A 26334-nucleotide genomic window follows, 5' to 3' on the forward strand; every position below is an offset into this window, starting at 1 on the left:
AAACTTTACCATATTTTTAACTATTTGAAAGCACATTATTTTCCCCTTATAAAAATGTAGGAGTCCGTGAATATCTGCTGCATAAATTGCAACCTATGACCTTTTGAACCAGGAAATCTTGCAGTTGTTGCTATTCTGTCGGAAAGTGACTCAAGAATAAGATAATATGTAACTTGTATTTTTAATTTATACACTTAATATAATTTTGGAAAAGTGTCTTGATGTATTTGAGTCCTTTTATTCGATCTCAAGGTCTTCCATTTGGTCAGCTCTTACAGGTCAGTATTAATTATGCAGCATGTTTCGGTTTTTACCCGTTCGTGCGACTATAAAAATTATGATTGTAGTAGCCTACAGTGCAGTAAGCTAGGTAAATATTTACAAGTTCTTCCTATCTCTGTCCATGACTGGCTGCAGGCGGAAGTAATCTGCACGTCTAAATTAACTTCTGTCGGTATTTACCGAAGTATTTTAATATATCAAATAATATAGCCATGTTTATGCCTCCTTGCAAAATGATATCACTAGGTACCACCAGACAGAATTTTAAAAGCTGTCTCTCCTACTGACTGTTGAGTCATCATATGAATACTGAACTGAATGACGGTATGACCTGATATAGTTTTACCTCATTTTAGGTAGGCATTGGGTCTGCTATTTTAATACCAACCAAGTTGACTTGCCAGCTAGATCCTGCATGATTATAAAGTTTCCTCAAAGGCGTTTTCATCTTTCAAATCCTGTTTCATAATTATTTTTTTTCAGATTAATTTAATCATCTAAGTTAACCCAAACAACTGACTTACGATACGTTGCCTCAACATTTTTATTCACGATGGCGTCAATGGGACAGTCGGACGGTATGAACATTTTTTTTTATTCTATTTCCTTTATGAATTATAATAATGTAGGTCTAGGCTAAAATAGTGTCTTGTATGGCCCACATTTATTTAAATTTGTACTGTAATTACAATTCTAATTAGCCCTACTATAGTCTACTAGCTTTGAAAAGTAAAAGTGAAATTAACCAAAAAACATACCTTATTGCAAATATCACAAAATGCATTTATTTTCTTTTAATTAAATTTTTTAAATATGTATGCAGAACATGCATATTTTCTTTCTTTTTAATTTGTGTACAAACTTTTATTCACAACTAAAGCCGAGGCTAAATATACATACTGTACAATCACAGGGAATATTCAAATTGTGTGATATTTAAAACACAAATTAGCCGAAACATTATTAATATTCCAGCTTTTTAATGTTTTATAATTCTCACATTGTTCTAAATTTCATTGTTCAGGAACTTATCGAAGTAATATAGAATTGAAAAAGGCTTTAAATAGAATTAATTAAAATGAAGAATTGTAATTACTGTACAGTGTAAGATTTTCAAAAAGATAATTTACTAGATGTACTGTAATCTAGCAAAGATTGGCAGTTGTACCCAGGCAATCTGAAGTAGGGAATTATTTTGGAATTCCCTTGTACACTAATTGTTCTAGTTACATGATAAGGTTTATTTACCAAGCAAGCTTAAAACATCTTTGTCTTATCTAACAAAGTGACAAGTAATTGTAATTATCTAATAATAAATTATCCAACATTTTTGGGGAATTCCCTATTTTTTAAATTCAAACAAGGATATAGCCAATCATCTTGACACACACAGTGGCCTACAATAAGGTTATGTATTTAAATTTGGACTTGGCTAAACATTTTTAATCTATTTATTATATTTATGATTCACTTCTTTACGGTATATATTAATAGTATCTATTTCAATAATGTGTCCCATACAATGATCTTGATTACGATTATATTACATAATTAGTTTTATGGTTCAATCATATAGATTAGTAGTATGGACATTTTATGCATTATGGATTCTTCTCATATCAATATAATAATATGAAAATTCTAACTATTCCACTTATAATATAACTATAGTATAAAATATCTGCCATTATTTATGTCTATTGGGATGTGATTAAGATTTTAGGTTATAGATAAATTCTAATTTGAGAGATGAGAATGATTAAAGTTGAATTTGAAGTTTAAGCTGAAAGGTTGAAGGTAATAAATAGAGATGGTACTGTATGCTGGATACATGGTTTAATAACCAACAAAATGAGTGTCAGAATTAAGTACATTAAAAAAAAAATACAAATGATTTTTTAATTTTCAGATGTTCCATTTGATTTAACTATACTATTTTTTGATGATGCGTTCCAGTGGTGCGAGTATCTTTTTGACCTTTTCCAGGCGTATGACCTAACGCAGAACTCGGAACGAATTAATGACTTTCCTACAAACGAGGTAACATTAAGCAATATCAAACGTTCCTTTGTGCAATTAGTAATCATATCTCCGCAATGCGTTGAAAGCTGCTCCACGATGATTGAACAAGTAACAATGTCAAATTCCACCATTGGTTTGATATGTGGCACAAATGAGGAGGATATTGAACTATTGTACAAGAGAATTCCATCTGCGAAATCTTGGAAATTGGTCGATACAACTGCTAAGTCGATTGTTACTGAAACAATGACCATGATAAAGCAACCGCAAATTTATGAAAGTAATGAAGAACTTCTTTCGGAAGCATACTACATGGAAATGAATAAAGATGATCAGGTTGATCTTTATCTGCCAATGACCGGTGATTCCTCTAATGACATTTATATGGACATGGAGAATCCAAACATGGTAGATGATTCCATTTACGAACATATGGGTACTACACAGTGTAAGTAGATTTACTTTGTGCATAACTGGGAAACAATAGTAGTATAGTAGTAAGGTTTATGGTACACAATGAATACAATACAATACATTGGCTCCAAGGAGGTAGGGAGTGTGAAGCCAGTCAGACCCCTCCTTCCTCTCTAAATTTTTGGAACTTACAATGCAAAAGATAGGAGCACTTCTAGGAGTACATTTAGGCCCAGAACCCCCTATTTCAAAATCAGAAATCTGCCACCTTTATTGTAATATTGCAAACTTTAATTTTACTTTAAAGGATTTTTTCACCATAATAATTATAATACCGCATTTATTCAAATAAACACCCCAGGGCGTTTATTGTTCAGGAAGGTTTGTAGGGAGGCATTTATTCGAGGGAGGCATTTATTCAGAGGAGGCGTTTCTTTTTTTTGGGTGTAATAATAGTAATGGTAACATAAATCAATTAATATTATTAAGTGTTAAAAAACAATAAAAATGGTAAATTGTAGATCATATCAATCAATGCATTCTACTACAAATAGAAATGTGTATAATATACAGTACACAATAAACATTACACATTTTTATGCATGTTTATACAAAATAAATAAACGTCCTAAGGCATTTTTTCAAGGGATGGGGGATGGGGTTGTTTGTTGCAAAATAATGTTCTATGGGGGAGGGGGTGTTTATTCAAAGCAGGGTGTTTATTTAAATAAATATGGTATGTACTGTATTGCCATTTTGTTTTGTTGGCTTCTATTGCAAATTCATTGAAATCCAGTACTATTGTTATAGTTGAATTACTTCATATTTTCATTTTCCTATATTATTATATAGTCGTTCATGAGCTGTAGAGCACTTTGTATTTTTAAATATTTGTAAAATATATTTATAGTATTTTGTACAATTTTAATTCAGTTGATGTGTTGTTCTTTTCTTTCCAAATTTAGCCAAAGATGTTACAGTTATACCAAGTACTACGCGTTGTGGGGTGAGTTATTTTTTTAGAAATAAATTCAACCTCTTGTACCACCAACACAAAATTCCAATATTCCAAAACAAGCAAATGTGCAACAATGTAAACTTCTATTAGCACATTATGGTGGTCTATAATATGTGTAATCAATAAATAAATTATGAATACATAACAAAACCAGGATCTCAATAAGGAAATTGGAATTGTAGAGGTTATTAACACGTAAACTTTGCTATTACAAATAAAATGTTAGTCTCCTTCCTTATTCTCAAGAATTCTATTGGCATTTTAAATAATACATTGTGCTTCAATATGTTATGCAGTGCATTTTTTATGTTCTTCTATACCCTTTGTTCAGAATCTTTTTTATATTGTCCTTAAAATAAATATCTGAATATTCACAATCATCTCTCTCATCAAATCCAAAATTTATGATTCTGAACTGCTATGATTCATACATGCCAACATACATTTTGGCCGGGAGACTCCTGTATTTCAGCCTCGTCTCCCGGCCTAATATTGTGCTCCTGGTTTTTCCACATTTTCTCTTGGATTACAAAGATAACTGAATTTTGAAGTACACTGTATTTTCTGCATTATTTAAAACAAAAGGGTTTACACACTAGCAAATTTATGATATTTAAGCCATTGTACGACCATATGCGGTCATAATTTTCTGATTTTTTTCTCAACGGAAAGGGGATTCCCCTCACATAGCCACCATGCGATACCGCTTGTGACATCACACACTGCACTCCGTACCTCTCGATAATAGATAGAGGGTGCTGTTGACCTAAAAAACACCACCTACCGTTTTTTTTAACTTCAGATGTTGGCATGTACTGTATGTTTCATTCCTAATATCTACTACAATACTCTTTTTTTAGCGGTCCGAGTTGGTTGTCCTTCTGTTTGAAGATGCAAGTTTAATTGAGGGTGAAGATTTCACTGTGGAATTTTGCAAAGGAACCAAAAAGACAACTGTACCTGCTGTTAAAGTGAATCCATGCACATTGACTATTGAAACACCCAAAGGTAAACTAGCTTTTAAAATGGTTGTTGTTATTGTCCCACAAAAACTTGAAAAATGAAGATTAGTTAAATCAGACTTTGAATAGGTTATTTTCTAGTTTTAGTAAAGTTCTTCCGTAGAAAAAGAACGGGAAAAAAACCCAAAATAATATATTCACTAATAAAATGACAAAATAAATGGTTCAACCAAAAACCCATTGCCATTTGGGGTGGCAGCCAATTTGACTATTTTTGTTGCTTTAAATTACAGTTTTTCAGGTAAATAATTTTTTTCAATCCAATTTTTACAAAAATATTATGTGACATTAAAATGGCATATTAAACCTTTTTTTTTTGTTCAGGGAGACAATCTTTAAGCCAAGTAAGGTCTAAAGGTACACTGTATTATTAAGACCTATGGAGTTCTGCTTTTTTTTCGCAAGCAAGGTCACATTATAATTTAGCGTCGTGACAGCAAAGTGTTAACTAACCCTTTTTTCAATCCAAAGTGTCACACTCAAATTGGCAGAACATCCGGTATGCAAGAGTAAATTTGATTGGTTGGAGGTTAAAGTCGTTGATGCAAGACTTTCGTATCATAAGCCTGGTACAGTGGTACACTCATCTTATACCTTGAGTGTTCGTAATGAACGGAAGTTCAGTGACATAATTAAGAGGTGGTTTCCACTAATCTGCTCCTGGAGTTGTACACCGCTTATGATACGAAAGCATAACAGCGTACCTGTCTGAACAGACCCTAAATCAATCAATTTGTATGTGTTCATTGCACTATTTATACTTTAGAAGGAAGTGCAGTACATTTCATTTTACTAAAATGTGAGAAAAGATGTCATTAAAGAAAAAATTAAATGAAATAAGATGCTTTATTAAGTATGTCATCTGGTAGTAATTTATTTGATTATTTTGGGTGAACAATTTTTGTATGATTCATTCATTCATGAAAATCCAATATCTATAACAACTTTATATTTTATAAATCACATTTTTTTTGGTCTTCATTTAGTGTGCTTATTTTTCTATGGAAATAAATTACTTTATTAAAACTTCAAAATGACATATTCAAAGTCTGATTCTATTATAATAATAATAATATTTACTCGGTCACCAATTAAAAATAACCAGGAGTGAGAATAGGCTAAAGCCCGAACAGATTCCGGACTCACTCCATACAATACAAACAATTGAAATATACAAGAAAAAAATTAAGGAATTGTAATACAAATAAAACTAAACATAACATAAAATAAAGTGTTTTGTTAGAGCAGCCTTAAATACTGAAATTCTTTGTGAACTTTTTATGTCATTTGGTATTTATTAATCTTAATTTTTTTTGGAAGACAATAAATCTTTACATGCATACATCTATCATGGCTTATACAAGAAGATTGAAAAACACTAGCCCTAAACTATTTTCCTTATATTTTACTTGTTGTTTACCTTTATTGAATGAAAGTTCTATTGAACTTGTAGGAAAACAAATTAAGAAATAAGAATTGTGTTATTGTTTTATGTTTTATTTTTCAATAATAGACTATCCATCAGGATGTGCGCAAGCCACAGTCTATGCGAATTCAAAGAAATTAGCAACTTGTCGTTTTACATTTCAAAGTTCTATGGACGCGCTCGCTGATATCCTAGATCATTGCAGTAATCCCATTGAGTTTCTGTGCGATACGCTCAATATTTCACCGGGTGATTGCAACCAATTGGACAGTTATCTGTCTAACCTAAGCAAGAGGATTATTGATACTGACAGATTCAGGGATGCTTTTGGGGTGGATGATATGTCTGTTCCTGGTGAGTACCAAAAGTGTAGGGCGTATTATTGGAGCTGATGTGCAGTATCTGTTCTTAGCTTCAATTATGATGCAGGTGTTCTCTCAATGGTTAGACGCATTCTGTCCCAAACCGACCACCCTCTTTATAATGAATACACTTTCCTCCCGTCTAATATTCATATCCGTCAATCGATTGCTACTTATAATAAACATGTCTCAAGATAATTTGCCTCCTCATGGAGAGAACAGCTGGATCATAATCTGAAATATATTTTTATAAATTACTGTATTTACAAATTATCAAGTATTTTATGTCTTTTTTTTTATTGTTTTAAACATTGTTCATGTACTGTATTTTAAACTGCAGTGTATAAACAATGATTTTCTGATTAATTTTTTAAAATTATAATTATTTTTTATAAAAGATGAATTGAATTGTTTATACAAAATTGCCTGTTTTCCACAAAAGTGAATTTGTTTGTGATTGTCAAAGTTTTGCTTTTACACATCTGTATAATATTTTCATCTACCAAAACCCCTTTTTCAGTGAAGTTTTTTTATTTCTGCAAAGTTTTCAATTCTTCAAAGTTTTTCATGTCAGCCGATACCGAGTACTTCACTGAAATGTAAACCACAATAATATTTGCTTTTATGTAGGATGTGGTACAGCAACATATTTATTTTTATGAAAGGTATTTATTATTGTATTTGAAATTAATATGTCTTATCACAGTTAATTGTTTATTTTTTTAATAGGAAAATGTAACAAAGAATATCCGACAATCCTACACTTTGCAGCAAAATATGGTCTGAGTGACTTGTGCGTTGTCATGATGAATATGCCATGCGTCAGCCAAGCATTGAATCTTTCGAACCGCAATGGCAAAACACCGGCTGACCTTGCAGATGAAAGTGGGTTCAGTGATCTAAATGCAGTACTCAAAAGCTACCAGGTAAATTTATTAGAAATTATTACACCTGAGTGTATCCTTACGTTAAGACTACTAAATATACTTATCTATGTGCTCATAAAGTGCAGTGACCACACCCAACATTGTTTAGCGCTATTTAAATAATATTGTCAGATGTCTTTCATTTTCTTTTTCAACTTCAGCAAGTCATACGTTAATTTTTGTTTAACTTCAGAAGTCACAGTAATCTCTTAAAAAAGGAATCAAATAAAATAAAGACAATGTAACTTAACAGTCTTGAACATTTACCAAAGAATGTTTACTTGGTTGTTTGCCTTCAGATAAAGTATTGCTATCTAAAATCATAATTACAGTATAATCACACATATAATATTGAATTAACTTTAATGATTTCTTTATTCTTTTGGGAATAACTTATTGCAAACTTTGGTAACTTCCCTATTATAAATTGCACAGTCAATTTGTGTCTACTTAAGTGATACAATAATATTGTTTTGTCTTAGTTTATAGTTTTATGAATTTTATTTGAATTGACAACGAACCCCTTAATATCAGTTCTTTTTTTAATGAAAATCTGCACGGGTGATCACTTTAAAGACCATTAATAAAATAAATATGTATTTGTAACATACGAATACGTGACCTGCAGCAAAAAAAAGCAGACATGAAGGTTCCGGTTTTGATGTTAATCTACGAAACTTGCGTACATTATATAAAAAAGAAAATGAAAGTCAATATAGCAGTAAAATAATACGAAATATCTCATTACTTGGTAATAATTCTGTAATTTATAATAACGTTATTAATGAATTAAAAAATAACAGGCACTATCATTTTTTGTTTTATTTTCTTTCCAGGATAGTGACATCTATGACCCCACATTTAGCAACCAAGGACCAAATGCGTATGTGGAAATGGATCCCAAAAAAAAAGCTTATGGTAAGACAATCAACATGCACCATATTCAATTGAATGTCATTTTTGCTTGTGAAACTATTTTTAATATTGAAATGTTTTAACCTGTATTTAATATCCGTTACCATGCATCACTTCAAATGATTATTGTACAATCAAATACATTATTTTGTATTTGTTTTAATCCATAAAAAATACAGGCTTTGAAAGCACTTGTTACTTCATTTCTGGTCTTTATCCGGATGTCATTCTTATAATCTGAGTGGAAAAATTCAACTAAGAGATAATTAATAAATGTTCAATTCCAATCACCAAAAATCTCAAAACAAAAGCTTGACACCACTTAAGTGAAATCATGTTCGAACAATCCTTAGCAACCTAGCTCATCCAAACACTTCTGTGAAAAAAACCTTGTACCCCTTTAAGTTTATCTACCAAGCACTAGCTTTTTTGTTTTTTTTATTTGTGTAACTAATAATAACTAATTTATAATTTTGATTGTTTTAATTGAAATGCTTGCATTTTGTTTACTTTTGATAATCATGTCATTTGATTATTGTCAAAATTATTATTATCGATTTGATCCATTGACATTAACAATGTTTTATACCTCTAAATGATTTTTTTTTGTTCAAATTGTTTGTTCCTTACTTAAACTTTAACTTACTTAAAATGCATGCGTTTTAGGGAATACAACTAAAATGGCCTCGATTCGTTATGTAAAGCCATTTAAGGTGCCCATCCCAGCCTACAAAATTGAAAAGGTCTTAAAAGGTAAGAATGATTGGGTTATTGTTACCATTCATCCATTTTTTAATACAATTGCTTTAACTTATATCTGCATATTCAAAAATCATTCCAATGCTTAATGCCACCTTTCAAATAGAAGGCTTTTACTGTATATGTTTCATTATATTTTTGATTTTGTGTTTGACACCAACAAATTTTATAATCTACTTTTATTCACAATGTAAATTTACTAATGATTTTGCTACTGTATGTTCCTAAAGGCCTCATAAGGCATAGTAACATTTATACCCTGTATGATTAAACAACAAAAATAGAATGTCACATTAAGTTTTAAAATTCTCATAGTAGTTAAGCATTGTGATAGCTTCTGCACCTACCCTGTCTCAAGTATTTACTTTAGCATGCTCAGATGTATTGAAAATAATAATAATATACTGTAGTTTAATGCGGGTTGATTGAATTTTGCTTGGCTTTGGTAGAGTTGTGTGCATGAACTCCCAAGTGTTTAGTACATAATTTCTGAATGCATGCTTTTTAAAAAATCTTACTCAATCTTTTTATATTTTTTTTTCTCACTAATATTTAGATTTTTAATATTATTGGGGCTAATTCTATCAGGTTATAGGAAACTTGAAAGGTTTTTCCAGAATCTATAATTTTACTATTATCTAATTATGTTTGAAATAATATTTATCACTATTTTCTGTATGCATGTACTGTGTTTGTTTGTTTCATTTTGGTCAAGCTTTTCAATTTTAGAACACATACATTTAGATATCATGAATGTTTTCTATTTTTAACACTGTTTCTGTTACTAACATGAATTATTTTTTTTTATTATATACCAATTGGCAATTACAAATATGGACCAGGGGTCATATGCTTAGCAAAAAAAAAATCATCTTATACCCTTTTCAAATCTGCATAAATTGATCCCTCGATTGATTACATATTTTCATACACACATACTGTACGCAAACATTGAGAAATTTTGGGAGAAAGTATAGTTTGGCGCTATATTATTACTACTGTATGATTAGTCAGTTTAACCCTTTGAAGACTCGAGGTTCCTACCCCAAGTGACTGAGGCTAAATAAGGTATTTTTGTTTAATAGGTTTAGGAAAAATGCAAAATACATTTTTATGACTGTAACTTTCTGCAATAGCTGGTTTTGTTGTTATGTAAAATGTTTTGGCCTTCTGAAAAATTGCATTTTTTACCTAGGTCAAAGTTCAAATGCTCAAAAAATGCAATTCAGTGACCCCAAAAGTCAACCCTTACATTTCCTATATCAAAATGGAATTTCGTAGAACATTTTATTATAATTAATAAAGATTAAATTTATATTTAAATTTGAATTCAGGAAATCCTGAAGATGTGGCTGCTTTGTATGACACGCTTCCATCGCCATTAAAGGTACCGTCACCACCAATGAAGACAGAACCTGCCATTCCTTCGAAGGTACCCTTATCTATTGATAAAAACAATCAAGGTAGGTGATGGTTTATGCTAATAATATGATTTTATAAATTATATTCTAATCTTATTCTTAAATATGTATTGTCCCCAAAAACATGAAAAATAAAGATTGATAAAATAAGATTTACAATAGGCCATTTTGTAGTTTAAATCACTTTCAAATAAAAACAACCTGAAAAATATTTATTTTGTCACTTTTGTTCATAAAAAGACAAAACAAACGGTTAAATTGAACCAAAACAAATTGACTGGCAGCCAATTTTGTGCTTTTAATTACTTTGCTTTTAGATAAATATTTTTTTTTATAGAAGTGAATAACTATTATGGAAGATTAAAATGGAATATTCAACAACAAAATTTGAATTGAATTTTCAGGGTTTAGATCAAATAAGTAATTCTATTTTTGAGAATTTTTTCTCTTAATATATTGATTTTCTGACCATATATCTTAAATAACCCCACCCCTTTACAAACCCACCCTAAACAGTAAATATTTACACAGAATATTTATTTACATATTATGCACAGTTTAATGGTAAAACAATATCAGTATTACATTAGTATCCTTCCTTGGTATTACAGTAGTAGGGTGATATTTATTATTTACTAAATTATATTTGGTTTTATATTATTTTTGATATTATTGTTATTATAACTTTATATTATTCAGAGAAGGACGAACACATCGTGCCACCCTCTAGTCTTGACCCATTTCAACGGGAGCTGATTAAACTTCAAGAAAGTGTTAAACAAAATGAAATTACAGTGGACGAAGCAGTAAAGATTTTTGAGAATTTGAGAACATCACTTACAAATCCGCTGCGAATTCCTATGATTGATCCCCAATTGGTAAGATTTTTTTTATTTCAGTGTTGTAACGGCCTCACTCACTGGTGCCCCAGATTTAAGCCTATTTTCCACTAAGTCACAGCTTATACGCATGCGTATTCATGTTTCGATCTTCAAAATTCCTTTCTATGCATTAATTTAAAAGGATTAAAAAATAAATTTAAAAAAGGATTTGACTGTGTTCTGGAATGAGAATTTTAATTAATTGAATTAATAAATAAACTACTTTTTCAGCTTAAGAAGGAGATAGAAAAAAAGAAGAAACCTAAAGATGGAAAGAAAGGTAAATTATATAGAATAAGTTATATAGAATAAATTATATAGAATAAAACATTGGAAATTATATTCTTGCAAAAACTGGAAGAAACAGCTATTTTTAAATTGAGTCATTTTTATAGTCCTTCAAAATGTATTACTATTATTTACTACAGTATAGCTGCTTTATATATTTATATAATTTTTGCATTATTTTTTAAAATATTACTATTCTCCCTCCCTAAAGCAACATTAGTACTCAGTTGGTAAAGCTAATACAGTAGAACCCGTCCTTTGGGACAATTACCCTATTAAGGGGACACTTTCCTGTGAAACAAGGGCTGGTACTATTTAATAAGGTAAAACTCTGTTGGGGCTAGCAATTGTCCCATAATAAAGCTCTATACTATATAATGCAATTTTAAAAGCCTAATCTTTATCTTACAAAAGGAACAAATGATTAATATTTGTTTTTAAAATCAATTATTAATCATAGCATGTTGTATTTGCTTAATTTGTATGCCTAACGAATTATGCTTTCAGGTCCTCCTCGAAAAATTAGAACACGCAGCCAATCTTCACCTATGTTAGTAGGTTCTTCAAACACACTTCCAAAGAAAGGTCTGGGTTAAAATGCAAAACGCTTTTTGTCATTTAGTTTTACCAGTAGGCCTATTCATGGTACAGTAGTTTATGGTACACTAACTAAAGTTTGATCTACACCTAAAATTAGTTGATCAATTAGCATAGATATTTTAGAACCAATGTAGTTTGCTGTTGTTTGCACTTTAGTCTCTGTTGTTTGATACTGTGCTTAAAATCCACTATTTCATGCATATCACTACTATAAGTAGTGTATATAGTACTTCTTTAGTTATTCATTTTTAAAGAAACATTTTAGGTGGCGATGTTAATTTTCGCAATGTTATATTACATTGTACAGAATTATAGAAAAATCTCTTCACAATAAAAAAAAATAGATAGTATTAGACACCATATCATTAGCTTATTTCATGAGGAAATAACAAACTAAGATTCATTTTTGATTAGGTATTCTTAAAGAATCAATTGAAAAATAGTTAAGGTTTATTAAGTCAGGTATTCAAATTCATTATCTTTAATCCTCACTTCATCATCTTATAATCACAATAATGTGGAATATAAAAGTATTATGCTGCCTTCTCTTGTTCCTAATAAGTGAGTGAAAATTGTGTATATTTGAATATTAGTTAATAGGCTATCTGAAGTCATCAAAGAATTTGAAAGAAGCCGAACACTACCAAGAGGTTTGGATCTTTTAAAATTTGATTTATCACTGTCAAGCTACATATTACATGTTCAATTTTGTCCATCCAAATACAATCTTAACCTAACATAAATGTGATAAACAAAATCCATCTCATAAAACACCTACATTTTCTTCTAAGCTATATATATAAATTTTCAGTATGTTGAGGACAGAAGATTAGAAAAGATTTAAAGGAAGATGTTTGTCTCAGTTATATGATAATATTAGTTACATGGTAAACTACTGAACATAACTTTCAGATCATCTTCTGTTCCGTCTATTACCAAATTATTCACATCTTGATGTATTGCATTTTATTTCCTTATTTAGCTGATTACATAAGCAAAACATAAATGTTCATACTTGTTTCAACAAAAGCTCACCCTTTCATTTCAATATTATTATTAATTATTTGCTGTGTAACATTTTCTTTATTATATTTACTTTATATTAGTACCTACTGTGTAATACATTGAGTGCTTTTGGTGAATACATACTACAGTACCATACCATACTGGCAAAATATCGAGCCATCACACAATGTTCTTGCAAATATGTTTAATATGTGAATCAATAAGATGTAACTAAACCTAAAAATATTATATGATTTACTGTATAGTTTACTGGCTTATATCGTACCAATCTGGTGGTGGTAGTTTATATTGCTTGGTGGTGTAACACAGAGACCCCAGACGCAAAGTGAGGCCTAGGACGTTGTTGACCTTTTCGAGCCATGCTCAGGGGCCCCCATAAGCACCGGGGTCCCTGGGTTTAGCCAGTGAGCACTCATCGCCATTAGTCCCCTTCTTGTTTTCCACTATTTTCTTTTACGTTTTTGCACATTTTGGCCCAGATGCTCACCTGCACCTGTTTAAGATGCAAAGAGATTAATGCACCAAAGTACCAAGTCAATTTTTCAAAATCAGGCAGAAGAGTGTCTTTGTAATAATTAATAATTTCATTTGTAACAATTATGTCTTGGACTGACAAAGGCATTTTTAGTATTTAAAATCATAGTTATATCAAACTTTTTTTTGTTTGTGTTATATTGAAGAACTGCTTCATATATGAATGCTATGTTTTTAAATTTGTAAATGCTGCCAAAATCTTGATTTCAATGTACACGTCCTTCTTGGGAACACCCATGTTTGACACAGTTTTAATACTGCGTGGTACTTTCCTCCTTACAGCTGTTGAAACGTTCCGTTCATACAGAAGTAACACAACGCCATCTGTCTGGCATACAGGTTTGCTTGCTGTCTATGTGCCTGCTTTATTATACTCGATCTTTGGCATGTCAATATTACAAACCAAGAGAATGTGCTTTAATGCTTCAGTCCCTGCTTCAGTGTTTTATAAAAATGAATCGGAGATCTATGTATGCCTGTATTGTTTTTAGAATTACAGATCTCCCTAACTGGAAAAATGAAACATCAGGAGGATTTTTGAAAGCAAAATAAATTACCTCAAACTAATTAGTGCACTATTAAAAAATAGAGATATTGGCATCTACAATGGTAAGCATGGGTATTTCATGACTTACCAAAGACAGAAAATGTTGGGAATATTGTATTGGAGCAGGAAATTACACAAAATATATGTTTGTCCAAAATATCAGGAAAACTTATATTTTAGTGGGAGAGCGGGAGATGACACAAAATATTGGGAGGCTACCGCCATTATCGGGATATTATTTTATGTTTGTCCAAAATATCGGGATAAATTATATTTTAGTGGGAGAGTGGGAGATGACAAAAAATATCGGGAAATTCAAACCATTATTGGGAGAGTTGGGAGGTCTGGAATTGTTTATATTTGACATTCCACGGTTTACTTGTTTGCTTACAATACAGCATGAATCCTGCATGGCTACAGAACTAATCCCTAAATACTAGTTGTAGTTTGTCTTACTATTATCCTTTATCTAAGAACATTGTTCAGTTTCAGATTTTGTTTTGTTTGGTGTGCTTAAAACACAATATTGCCTCAAAGTTAAACTGATTTGTAAGCTAACTTGGTTGGATATATAAGACTTGGTATCTTGTTAGATGTTGTATGCATTGCATGTTTCATAGTGTTTTCATTTGTCAAATCTTGATATGATTGCATCTTGTTGTTCTGAGCATTGGACGCAACAATTGATATGTTACTGTTGTAATTGCAGAGCCACCAGTTACCACTAAGGCTAAACGCAGTCACTCTGTAAATATAGTATCATCTCCAAGTAAATATCAAGTACACAGTGAGCTATCTTTAGGTATTATGTATTTGTAGATTATTGATACAGTATATAGGCCATATAGAGAAGATAAAGAAAAAAGATAGAAGGTACCTGAGCTAGTACCCCCAATTAGTCATAGTAATACCATTACCTTAACCTCCATAACCCCTATCAAGAATGATTCAAGTTTAGGCTTCCCAGTACAATTTTGATTGTGATACCCTGTTTACATGTCAACCTTAGCATCCCCAGTTCAGTACAATTGTGGTTTTTTTATACCCCTTTTGTATAACAAACAAACAGCCAATATGTGTAAAAATTTAGACACCATTTTGGTCATTATATTGGTCACATGTCAGTATGTGCAGTATGATCAACGGTACAAACTCTTTTTTACATTATAATTAAAATGTTGGTCAGTAGAATTGAATATAAACATTCCATTTTCTGAATAAATTATCTTTGCCATAACTCTCCGAAAATCTATATCAGACTTTAAAAAATTTAAGTATTAATATCAGAATTTCTTGTTCTTCAGTGGGATGTACAGGAATTTGTACACATTTAAAATTAGTTGGAAACAAATATATTAGACATTTTTTAGCATATGGTATTGGACTTTAGTAAACGTTATTTTGCTTTTTATACGACCAAATTGAATGTTCTGGTGGTTATTTTACATTGTAATTGCAATAATTTTTTATTCAAAGCCTGCACAATACAGATGACAATAGTAAAGTAAGATTGATATGATATTTATCTTATTAATGTATTTTATAAAATATATTCATTGTTGTCATTACTCTACTAGGGTTTTTCAATTTATATTATTTTCTTTTACTTATTTGATGTGCATTAGGTTTGAATAACATAGTATAACTTACTCAAAATGATGAGAGAGAAGTCATGATTTAAAGATGTATTTCCCCCTGAAAAAATAATTCTTAAACAAATTTTTGTTTAATGTGCGGTAGTGATTAACTTTATTAACTGAAAAATAACCTATTCAATGTCTGATTTAATTATCTTCATGTTTCATGTTTTTGGGGGACAAAACATCTTTAACATTTCTTTAGTTGTTGATCATCATCATCATCTGATCATCATAGCCGCCTGATGATAATCAAATAAAGATCGAAATGTTATGACATCTCTCATTATTTGGAGTAAGTTTTATACTATGTTATTTGAAGTAAATCAGTTCATCCATTGGTTTTTACATGTTTGTATTGTGAATAAAATATAGTTTTTGTTGTTTCAATATGTGTAACTATATACAATATAAGCATTGCTTTATCCATTCTACTACATAACATGTGTGTTTCTTATCTACAGTATAAAATTATTCACCTGTTATACACTTTTAATTCAAATGTTTTTTTTGTTGTACAGCACTTGAATTACCCTTAATTAATAACACAAAGAGAGACACTATTGCCCCAACCCAGACTAGAACTCATCTCATTTTACCACTCATCATATTTACAAGTTTGATTGAGTGGATATCAAATACTGGTACATCAATGTTTTGTAATGGAAGAGCACTAGTTGTCAATTTGTACACATGCGCAATAGAGATTAAATTGATACGCCCCTATATTTTAGCATGATTTTCAGTATGCTTGACGGTTTTAGCGTTTCTCTTTTCTGTTTATAATGTATTTATTACAGTATATAGTATTAATTTTGAGAATTTAAATTGTTTATATGTTTCCAATTTTTATTCAGTAATTGTATTTCTGTTGTCGTTACTTGTTTTCTGGGTTTTAATTTCATATGCTTGATTTCAAATATTTTAAATTATTATTTTTTTTTTATATTTTATACAGTTGACAAAAAAATATACTCTTAAGATTAAACAATTATGACTTTTTGTTTTTTTTGCAGATACTGCCAGTCCAGCTGCTCTCGCAAAGGTTAAAGGTAAGTCAAAGAAATGTTTTCTTTCTACACACTGTGTTGAAAGCACCCTGTTAAACTGAGTGCAAAACTTAAATCAACAGTTACTTGAATTTGTTACTGTTTTATTTACAAATCGAGTAACTTTATTTGAAATGAATGTTCTCTGCATGTAATGAATGTGTATGGATATAGATCGTTAATTTCTCATTATTAGATGAAGAGAGAAATTCACCAAAATCTTAAAACTACCATGAAGGTTTAATAATAACAGAAATTGATAAAGATAGGGACAGGTTTCAAACACATTGATATAAACTGGCTCAGATGTGAAAGATGCAAACACGCTTGATTGTCAGCGTATGCTGTTTAAGGCCGGCCACCCTCTGAAAATAAAAATAATGTTTAACCCAGTAGAAATTCACTGTCACAAACTACAATCCCTTCCAAGACTGTATATAAGCCTATTAACCAAGACAATCTAGCAGCCACAGGAAAAAAAATGATCTCCGGATCTGTTGTTAGATTGCGGTGGCCTAACTATCCTACTATCGCTTATGACAATTTTAACTCTCTTTAAATCTTTGCTATGATCAAGGTTCTGTAACATTAACATTCGAGCCACTGGATGCATTGCTAACCTGCCATTGTTTACTGTAATCAATTTTTGAAATACAAAATAACATACAGTAATTCTTCAGTTGAATTTCGTAATAATTGTTTATTTCTTTCTACTTTAACTTTAAAAATTTACATTAAATTAAAGATTGTGTTGATAGAATGCTGATTGAATTTCAAAAGAGGAATAGAGAAATAAACTGATTTCATTAACATTTAACATATAAAATGTGTGCATGTCAACAAGTGCATTGCATGATGGGTATCTTGGATTTAAAATATTCTCAAACACATAAATTTGACCTATAAACCCATTTCAGATTTTCAAAAGGAAAGAGCAATATCATGCGTGGATAGTGTACGAGCTAGAACAGATGACGGTATCTACAGTAGTATTATATTGATAGTTGCATCATTACCAAAAATGATAAGCATGACTTAAAATCTTAAATAATAAAATTCAAAAATATTATATTTAATTATATTTACTTTGTTTAATTTTAGGATCTCCTAAGATTCCTCATGATATGACTCCAATGGTAAGTATAGTTTTTATTTGTGTTTTTGTTGTATTAAATAATTTAATTCAGTCAACTCACCCAATACTGGGCACCCTTAAGCTGCTGGCCTAATATGGATCCAGAAATCATGGTTTGATTTGGAATGTGTTTTTAATGGTAACAAAGAATTGGGAACCTTTTGGAAATCAAGAAACATCTGGTTTTCCAGAACTCCATTTGCTAGAGAGTCTAGTATTGAGAGCATATAATCATTATTAAGTAATATTATGATGCATACTGAGAGTGTGTGGAGCAGTGTTGACGTTTTGATTGCTAGATCAAGAGTTTGGGTCCAATACATGCTTGTCGCATTGTCTGTATCCTTAGGCAAGACACTTACCTTTGCCGCTCTCCCCCCAGGTGTACAAATGGGTACCTGGTTTAGGTCAAATCTGCAATATTATGGAAGTTTCCATAATGTTTGATCAAATAACCGGGCTAATAATGTGAAAGCATCATTTGAACATTAAAATTCATATTAAATATTTTTAAATATGTTATAATGATTTTTAGTTTGACATTAAAAGCGATGGATCAAGACCTTCCAGCATAGCAAGCTCACAGAGTAAGATAAGCATTTATTATAACATATTATAACATACCTGATTGTATTCTTACAATTTGATTGGACAATTAGGCATCACATGTCATTTAGAATTAGCCCTATATAACGACAAAGTGATATCTAATGGTGATAATTAACACGCTCTAATGCATGTTAAGCTTTCTGTAATGTAAACATTTTGAGAATTTTTGCCACACAATCAGTCAGGAAATAGTTCGCGTTTGAAAATCAACTTGTTGTGCACGCCATCTATGTTATTTCTTATGAACATTCACACAAAACGCGGTCGTGTAGAAACCCGATAGATACAGATGTTATGTGGGACAAGCAATCGGTTTTCTGCTTACCATTACTGCTCATCTGTCTAAATTGGCCTTTACAGTGCTTTTTTATTGAAACAACTATGTAAGATTGTTTTTTTTTTCTGGTTTTTTCCAGGTCGGACAAGCACTTGCAGTAGGGATAGTTCAGTATTAAATTTTGATGAGGTAAGCAAAAGAAATAAACACTAATATTAAGCCACATCAATTCAAACACAAATAAAATTCATAAACTAACTTTATCCTGTATAAACTTCTTTCAACATAAATTTTCAGTAGGTTTGTAAAACATGATTTGTTTCTGGTTTCAATTGAACCATTTAGTAATTATTTTGTTTTTGTTTACAATTTTCATAGCAACTATTTGTTGTATAAATAGGAGCCTCATGCGCATTTTTCCTTATAAGTTCCAGTTGCATTTATTTCTGTTTTTGTGCATTTCTTTGCCAGGGTAAACTCCCAACGACTACTATGTATTTTTTTGTTGTATACTTTTAAACTTTCCTACAACTTATGTGTAATATACCTACAAATGTTGACCAGCAGTAGGATTATATTTGTGTGTAACCCAAACATAAATCTCATAGACCACCATATTAACAATACAACATGACAAGCACTTCCTGCTTGGATTCAACGCAAGTTCAAGCCCACCATAAGTAATTTGACCAATCATGATGCGATGAATAACTTGTGTTTGATCAAATTACTTGTGTTGCACCTACGTTGTTTCTTTGCGTCTTAGCGGGAACCAAGTTTTACAGTTATTAATCTATAATTAAACCCCTTTGTTTTTTTTCTATTTATAAAATAAATAAAATAACTAGTAAAGTTAGGTTTGTTATACAACTTGTATTTCCAAAAAAGGTAGCAGAGTAAGGTTGAGAATGTCTTGATGAAGACAATTGTAGCATTACAAAACGTTCAGATATTCTCACCCTTTCTTTACTGTCTTTTTAATTTATACCGCAAACCTAAACTTGTGTTTATTCGCCACACAAACCTTTAAACAATGAAAGACTAATTGGTAATTGTTCAATATTTTTCAACCGCATGTTGTAACATCTAGGTTGATGATGATTCAATGTATACAACAATGCAAATACCCCTTCCTGCTATCCCAAGTGAGGAAGGGGAAGACGAGCTGGTAAGCAGTTGATTATGCATGTTTGTTCATCAATTATTAGTTCAGCACTTACCTTTCCCTGCTATAAAAAAGTATGGTCATTTTAAAATATCTGTCATTTCCATATGTCCTTTAAACAGATTTAGGAAAATATCCACCTTGCATGTTTCGTAGTATACACTATCTTCCATATTAGTTTTACCTTGTCATATACAAAAAATAAACTGAAAATTACAAGCAACCAGGTTTTGTTCCCCAACAGTTCTTTACTTCCTTGTGTCTGTATTTCCTCATCTCTGGAAATATACAGATAAAATAAAAAAATAATAACTTAATTTTTTTTTTTACACATAACAAGAAACAGGTACATTTAACCTGCTCTGTTATGAGGCAAAATAGATATTTATCAACTATGTATCATTAATATAAATTCTGTTTTGTTTCAGTTATTAATTCCTATTCCTCTTTTGTTTTTTATTTATTTTATTTTTGCACATCCATCGTGTCATAATTCATGCAATCTTTATAGTATATTTTTTAACTGCTAAACCAACTTAGTTCACAAAACTTTTCTTTATTACCGTTAAACAAATTTATTTAAATAATGATAGTATATAATAATACTTTTACTTCATTGCAGTGTTTTAGCTTTTATAAAATATTTTTGCTTTATTTTGGGTGGTGCCGAAGGTGTAGGATTTCAGAATTCAGGCATTTAAAATTGCACATCTACTAGGACGATAACAATCAACGATAAATAGATAAGCATACATTTTTCTTACATAAAAGAAAGTACAAAGATTTTTGTTTTGTTTGTACTGTCTTTAATTTTTTTAAAGCCCAATCAAATTGTCACAATATTATTGTACTTATCAATCATGACGTCATTTGAGTAGACGTGTGAAAATATCATTTTCATCAAAGGAAGCATAATGGTTATCCTATAAAAACTTTGATTTATGTATGAAAAATGCATATTTATCATAATAAACAATGTATTTATAACTAAAGTTTAGCAATTCAAAACAGATCATACAGTAAGCTTAGTGGGACAGATGACAATACAATTCATTTTTATCTCTATTTGAACTTGTATAGAGTATCACATTGTGACGTCACAACGATAGAGTGCGCTACATGGTTGCTAGCCAACCAAAAAATGCGTTCAGCGCTACTATGTTGATAAAAATCAAATTATGTATCTTAGCTTGGTTTTTTTTAACTTAAACTGTTAAAGAATAAATAGATTATTAAAAACAAATATTTAGTGATCTTATGAAATTTTAGAAAATTATTAAGTTTTAAAATGACTACTTCAATAAGCCTATTCCAAACCATTGGTGATCTTGGAGTCACTCAGGCAGGCTGAACGCATTTTTGGTTGCGCTAGCAACCACGCAGCGCCACCTACCGTCGTGACGTCAGCACCGTGATACTCTATGGTATCGAAAAATAATAAAAAAACAAGCAAGCTTTCCTTGACTTTAACGTGCAGAAATCAAGACTAGTTTCTGTATGTTGTCATGTCTTGTGGTCTTGTTTTTGCCATAAGGTTGAATTCTTGTGCCTCAGCGGGATTGTGCACAAGACTCACCCAGTGCATACAGCAACCCCCCCCCCCCTCCCCCAGCAAATTTATTAAATTGTGTTTAATTTTAATATCTAGGCTGGAGGTGATTATGATTCACTGTACACTACCATGTACAATGCACCCCTTCCTGCTATACCACCTGAGGAAGTGGGTTATAAGAGGGTAAGGTGTTTGCATGCATACACACCTACAATAGCTTTTATCAACAACTGCAGCAGTGTAATTGCTAAAAATAACCCCTAAAACTTATGATGTTAATATCTTTGTTTTTATATAATAATGAAATTGATTTTTGTGCATGTTTAATGTATTTTAGCTTTTAAATTTATCTAATTTCCACAAACATTTTTGTAAAAAGTAAATGAAAATCAGAAACTAACATAGTAAGAGGAAGAGTTGCTGATTTAGTACAATCTATATATAATATACTTATTCCTGATTTAATACACCAGATATAGTTATAATAATTCCGCACCACATATACTCTTGCTAATTGTTTGTATGTGTTTTCCACTCTAATATTGTTCACACTTTAAAGATTTCACAAAAGAATTATAATATAAGATAATGAATTATTTTTTCATTTTATATTATATGCTTTGTTAGTTAAAGATGTATTGTCCCCCTGAAAAAATAATTCTTAAAAAAATTATTTGTCGAATATTCCATTTTAATGTAACATAATAGTTATCCACTTTTACCAAAAATTGGATCGAAAAAAAATGTATTTACCTGAAAAAATGTAATTTAAAGCAAAACATTGTCAAATTGACTTTCAGCCAATGGATTTTTGGTTGAATTTAACTTTTTCAACATTAACTCAATAACACAACCACTTGTATTGATTATTGTAGTCATAGCTCCAATAACTAATGTATAGTATACTCACCATCAACTTTTAGACAAAATTATTTTGGTGCATTTTTCCCCTTAATAACATTGTTCTAAATTTGCCTAATCAATTCTTATTTTTGAAAACCTGTTATAACTGCATAAATACTTTACACATTATGCGCTTACTAATGCGTAATACATAAAGTCTATATGTGCTTTTTAGTATGTCTACATTTATAATTATAATTACACACATACACACTATATTTTATTTTAAAGTGCATATTAATATTTATTGTTTTTTTTTTTTTTAATATTCATTTTACTTTGCTATACTAATAACAACAATTTGAACAATGACATTTTAATTACTTTTTATTGTCTCGATTATTTATATTTTCTTTTAGGAGTAATTTTCGTAGATAGATATATGAATGATTATTTAGTTGAAGGTTGAATTATGTTTTTAAAATAAAAACAAATGTATTTGTGTCCCAGATTAATTAGGATCATACCGGTAATATTAATTCTTATCATTTAACTTTAATTTTAAGAATCTATTAAATTTAGGACAATACCAATGATAGCTCATTTTATGGTATTCTCAAGTTTATTCTTTTCCTTTCAAAACCCATGGTAGCACAAATCATATTAGATAACTGGTGTAACATAGTACACATAGACATAACAAAATGGCTTAGTTCTCAAGTCCTATTAATCAGAGTAACTAGTAATTAAAGTTGTAACTAATTTATATTTTTTTAACAACATTTTGTCATTATAATGTAAAGGTTTGCATGAAAAATGTTTTATTATGTAAAAGTCATAGTGCTCATAATACATATGATGTATTTTTGTTTTTATGTATTATTAGATTTCTAAGTTGCCACATAGGGAACCTCCTGCAACACCATCACGTCATGCCATAGGCCTACCGTCAGATTTACCTATGAGACCCCCACCTCCAAGACCAGACCGACCAACACCACATGACCGACCAACACCAGCCCCTAGGAGAACTAAGCCAGAATAAACAATGGTTTTGATGAACTGATTTAATATGAAATGGAGAAGAATCACTCTCAGCTGCAGTGGGTGTATGTGTTTGTAATAACCAGGAACAGATTGGTAGACCACAGTGAAGAAACAATGGAATAAGTGGTGAATTAAAACAAAAAACTATCTTGAAATCCAAACCACAACAAAGTAATGTAGTTTATTCATAGAGAAACTATTAAAACAAGTAGAGAGTCAACTAGGCAACAACAAAGTTTAATTATAGCCATTTACTACTGTACAACTGTAGTGATGTGAACAGGACTTAAATTTCTCAAAATGGCCGCTTTAAAAAAAATGTTATTCAATATATGCAAAATGATCTAAAATTCTATGGAAGTCCACATAAACAATATTGTACAATCTAGTTCTATAATGAGTTTATCTTAACTGTTAAGGGTGTGTCAACAATGTGTTTCACCAATGGGTTAATTTGTGTATTTTTACTCATTTTCTTGAGAATTTCATATTATAATTGCCTGATATCAATATCAATTGATTAATTTATTTTGCCTGAACCAAAAAACTAAGTTTTAATGGCAGATTGTGAATTAATTTCTGTATTAGTAATTTTTGTCTTACTCTTTGTATATAAATTGTGTACATTTTAGAGTATAGAAAACTAGACTTTAAAAGAAGTCTAATGTAATTAGTGTATAAAATATCATTACAAATTGAAATTATTGACAACTTTGAAATTTATGAAGAATGAGTGGTATTTAAGTGTATTATATTGAACTGAAATGAACAAATTTGTCCCTGGCCTAATGTTTTTTTTCTGGTTTCAGTCTAAAAATATCCTATTTTCTCGCCCTCTGCATAGTTCAGGTTTACCTTTGTGTAACACTCGTGCTGATCTTGTATAAAAACAAAAATTGTATGATATAAAACAACGTAATACTGAAGTGAAATGATCATGGAAAAGCATTTTACCATTTAATGGTATAACAATTATTTAATTCATTTATTTTCTTTTATAAAAAGTAAGAGTCATAATGACCAACATATAAGAAATATTTTGGAGATGACATGCTGCAGTGGATGCCGATATCAAATACTTATTGTTCTAAGTATTTAAACTTGTACTATTGAATCAATTAAGTTTTACTTCTCTAATTATTAGAGTTGCTCTTTATATGTTCCACAATAGTAGTAAGTCCCCGGTGAAGAATAAATTTATTTATAACAACATTTTAGGTGAGGTAATTTGTAAGCAATGTGAAGAACCAATCCATGTAATTGATATATTTTAAAATATACTTATATATTTTAATTGACCAGTGGTTTTACTTATCTGTTGTATTATTGCATAAATAAACTTTTCAGTCCAACAATTAAAAGTAATGTTTGTAAATTAAAACAAATATGTTGTTCACCATATATTTTAAATAGTTGGGTGTAATTGTTGTGGTGTATTTTAAATTGGACTGTAGTTTTAATAAGGATTGATTAAACATGTTGTTATATTTAACTGTTGGTTTTTGGCAGGTAACCATTAATGATATAGTTTCTTCAACTTATCTTTTTTTCTCAGTTTCTGAGATATGGAACGCCCCTGATACGCAATTGATGCAATAATAAATTATTTTTACATATACCTATAGCATGGTTATGGCCTTTCTAAAAAATGTAATGTAGATATTAAATTAGTATAACCCAGTTTTATTTAAAAGAGTATATGTAATTTAAATAACATATTTAACAAACAAGAGTTCTATTGTTGATGTTATTTATGTGCCGGATATTTCAAATCATGTCTCAAACTGTAAGTTTATAACTGATAAAATCAGATTTAGTATATATACATTCTTGTTTTGCTTTGTTTTTTATCATTGTTAACATTTTCGTTGATATCAATCAGTGTCAATTTTGTGAATGTGATGTTACACAGTACTGGGTTAAAGCTTATTCAAGTCGACATGGAAAATAGAAGTTTACCATTTTTCGACAAAATGGTATGCAAAATTATCGAAATTATGGACATCTTAAAATTCCTGTACTATAGTACTGGGATTGTATGCAAAATCAACCAAATTATGGACTTTTTAAAATGCAACTATTAGACCTTAATATCGCTATATGTACATGTATACTGTGTTATCATCTTATGGTGCTATGGAACCAGTTTATATCGAAAAATAGGAAGGTTGCAGTTTGCGATTTTCGACAAAATCCCTGTACTATAGTACAGGGATTTTATACAAAATCAACCAAATTATGGACTTTTTAAAATGCATTTATTAGACCTTAATATCGCTATATGTACATGTATACTGTGTTATCATCTTATGGTGCCATGGAACCAGTTGATATCGAAAAATAGGAAGGTCGCAGTTTGCGATTTTCGACAAAATCCCTAATAGTACTGGGATTGTATGCAAAATCAACCAAATTATGGACTTTTTAAAATTCATTTTTTAGACCTTAATATCGCTATATGTACATGTATACTGTGTTAACATCTTATGGTGCCATAGGACCAGTTTATGTCGAAAAATAGGAAGGTCGCAGTTTGCGATTTTCGACAAAATCCCTGTACTATAGTACTGGGATTGT

At 30.4% G+C, this 26334-nt stretch overlaps 1 protein-coding gene across 14 annotated transcripts; it reads left to right on the forward strand.

Annotated features, from left to right (window-relative positions):
• Window positions 1-25759, forward strand: LOC144845315 (B-cell scaffold protein with ankyrin repeats-like). Of its 14 annotated transcripts, none has more exons than XM_078702553.1 (22): window positions 1-278; window positions 766-860; window positions 2192-2752; window positions 3684-3724; window positions 4597-4744; window positions 6272-6538; window positions 7276-7472; window positions 8309-8390; window positions 9054-9140; window positions 10481-10609; window positions 11267-11445; window positions 11680-11728; window positions 12244-12321; window positions 15153-15245; window positions 17097-17132; window positions 18047-18106; window positions 18231-18265; window positions 18800-18851; window positions 19290-19339; window positions 20241-20318; window positions 21964-22050; window positions 23597-25759. In XM_078702553.1, exons 2-22 carry the CDS (start codon window positions 836-838, stop codon window positions 23753-23755), a joined length of 2493 nt encoding a protein of 830 aa, XP_078558679.1. In that variant the 5' UTR covers window positions 1-278; window positions 766-835; the 3' UTR covers window positions 23756-25759. The 14 variants fall into 14 exon arrangements, 12 of the variants coding, with proteins under 12 accessions (XP_078558679.1, XP_078558680.1, XP_078558685.1 ...); XM_078702554.1 differs by lacking the exon at window positions 12244-12321 and adding an exon at window positions 14179-14235; XM_078702559.1 differs by lacking the exon at window positions 21964-22050.
• The last annotated feature ends 575 nt before the right edge of the window (window positions 25760-26334 follow it).

This window comes from Antedon bifida, chromosome 6 (assembly GCF_963402885.1).
Source record: "Antedon bifida chromosome 6, ecAntBifi1.1, whole genome shotgun sequence".
Lineage (NCBI taxonomy): Eukaryota > Metazoa > Echinodermata > Crinoidea > Comatulida > Antedonidae > Antedon > Antedon bifida.

Coding starts and splice junctions, on each gene's coding strand:
- LOC144845315 (XM_078702553.1), top strand. CDS start 836: ATGGCGTCAATGGGACAGTCGGACG. Junction 12,322..15,152: donor AAACACACTTCCAAAGAAAG/GTCTGGGTTAAA, acceptor TTGTAATTGCAG/AGCCACCAGTTACCACTAAG. Junction 18,107..18,230: donor ACGAGCTAGAACAGATGACG/GTATCTACAGTA, acceptor GTTTAATTTTAG/GATCTCCTAAGATTCCTCAT.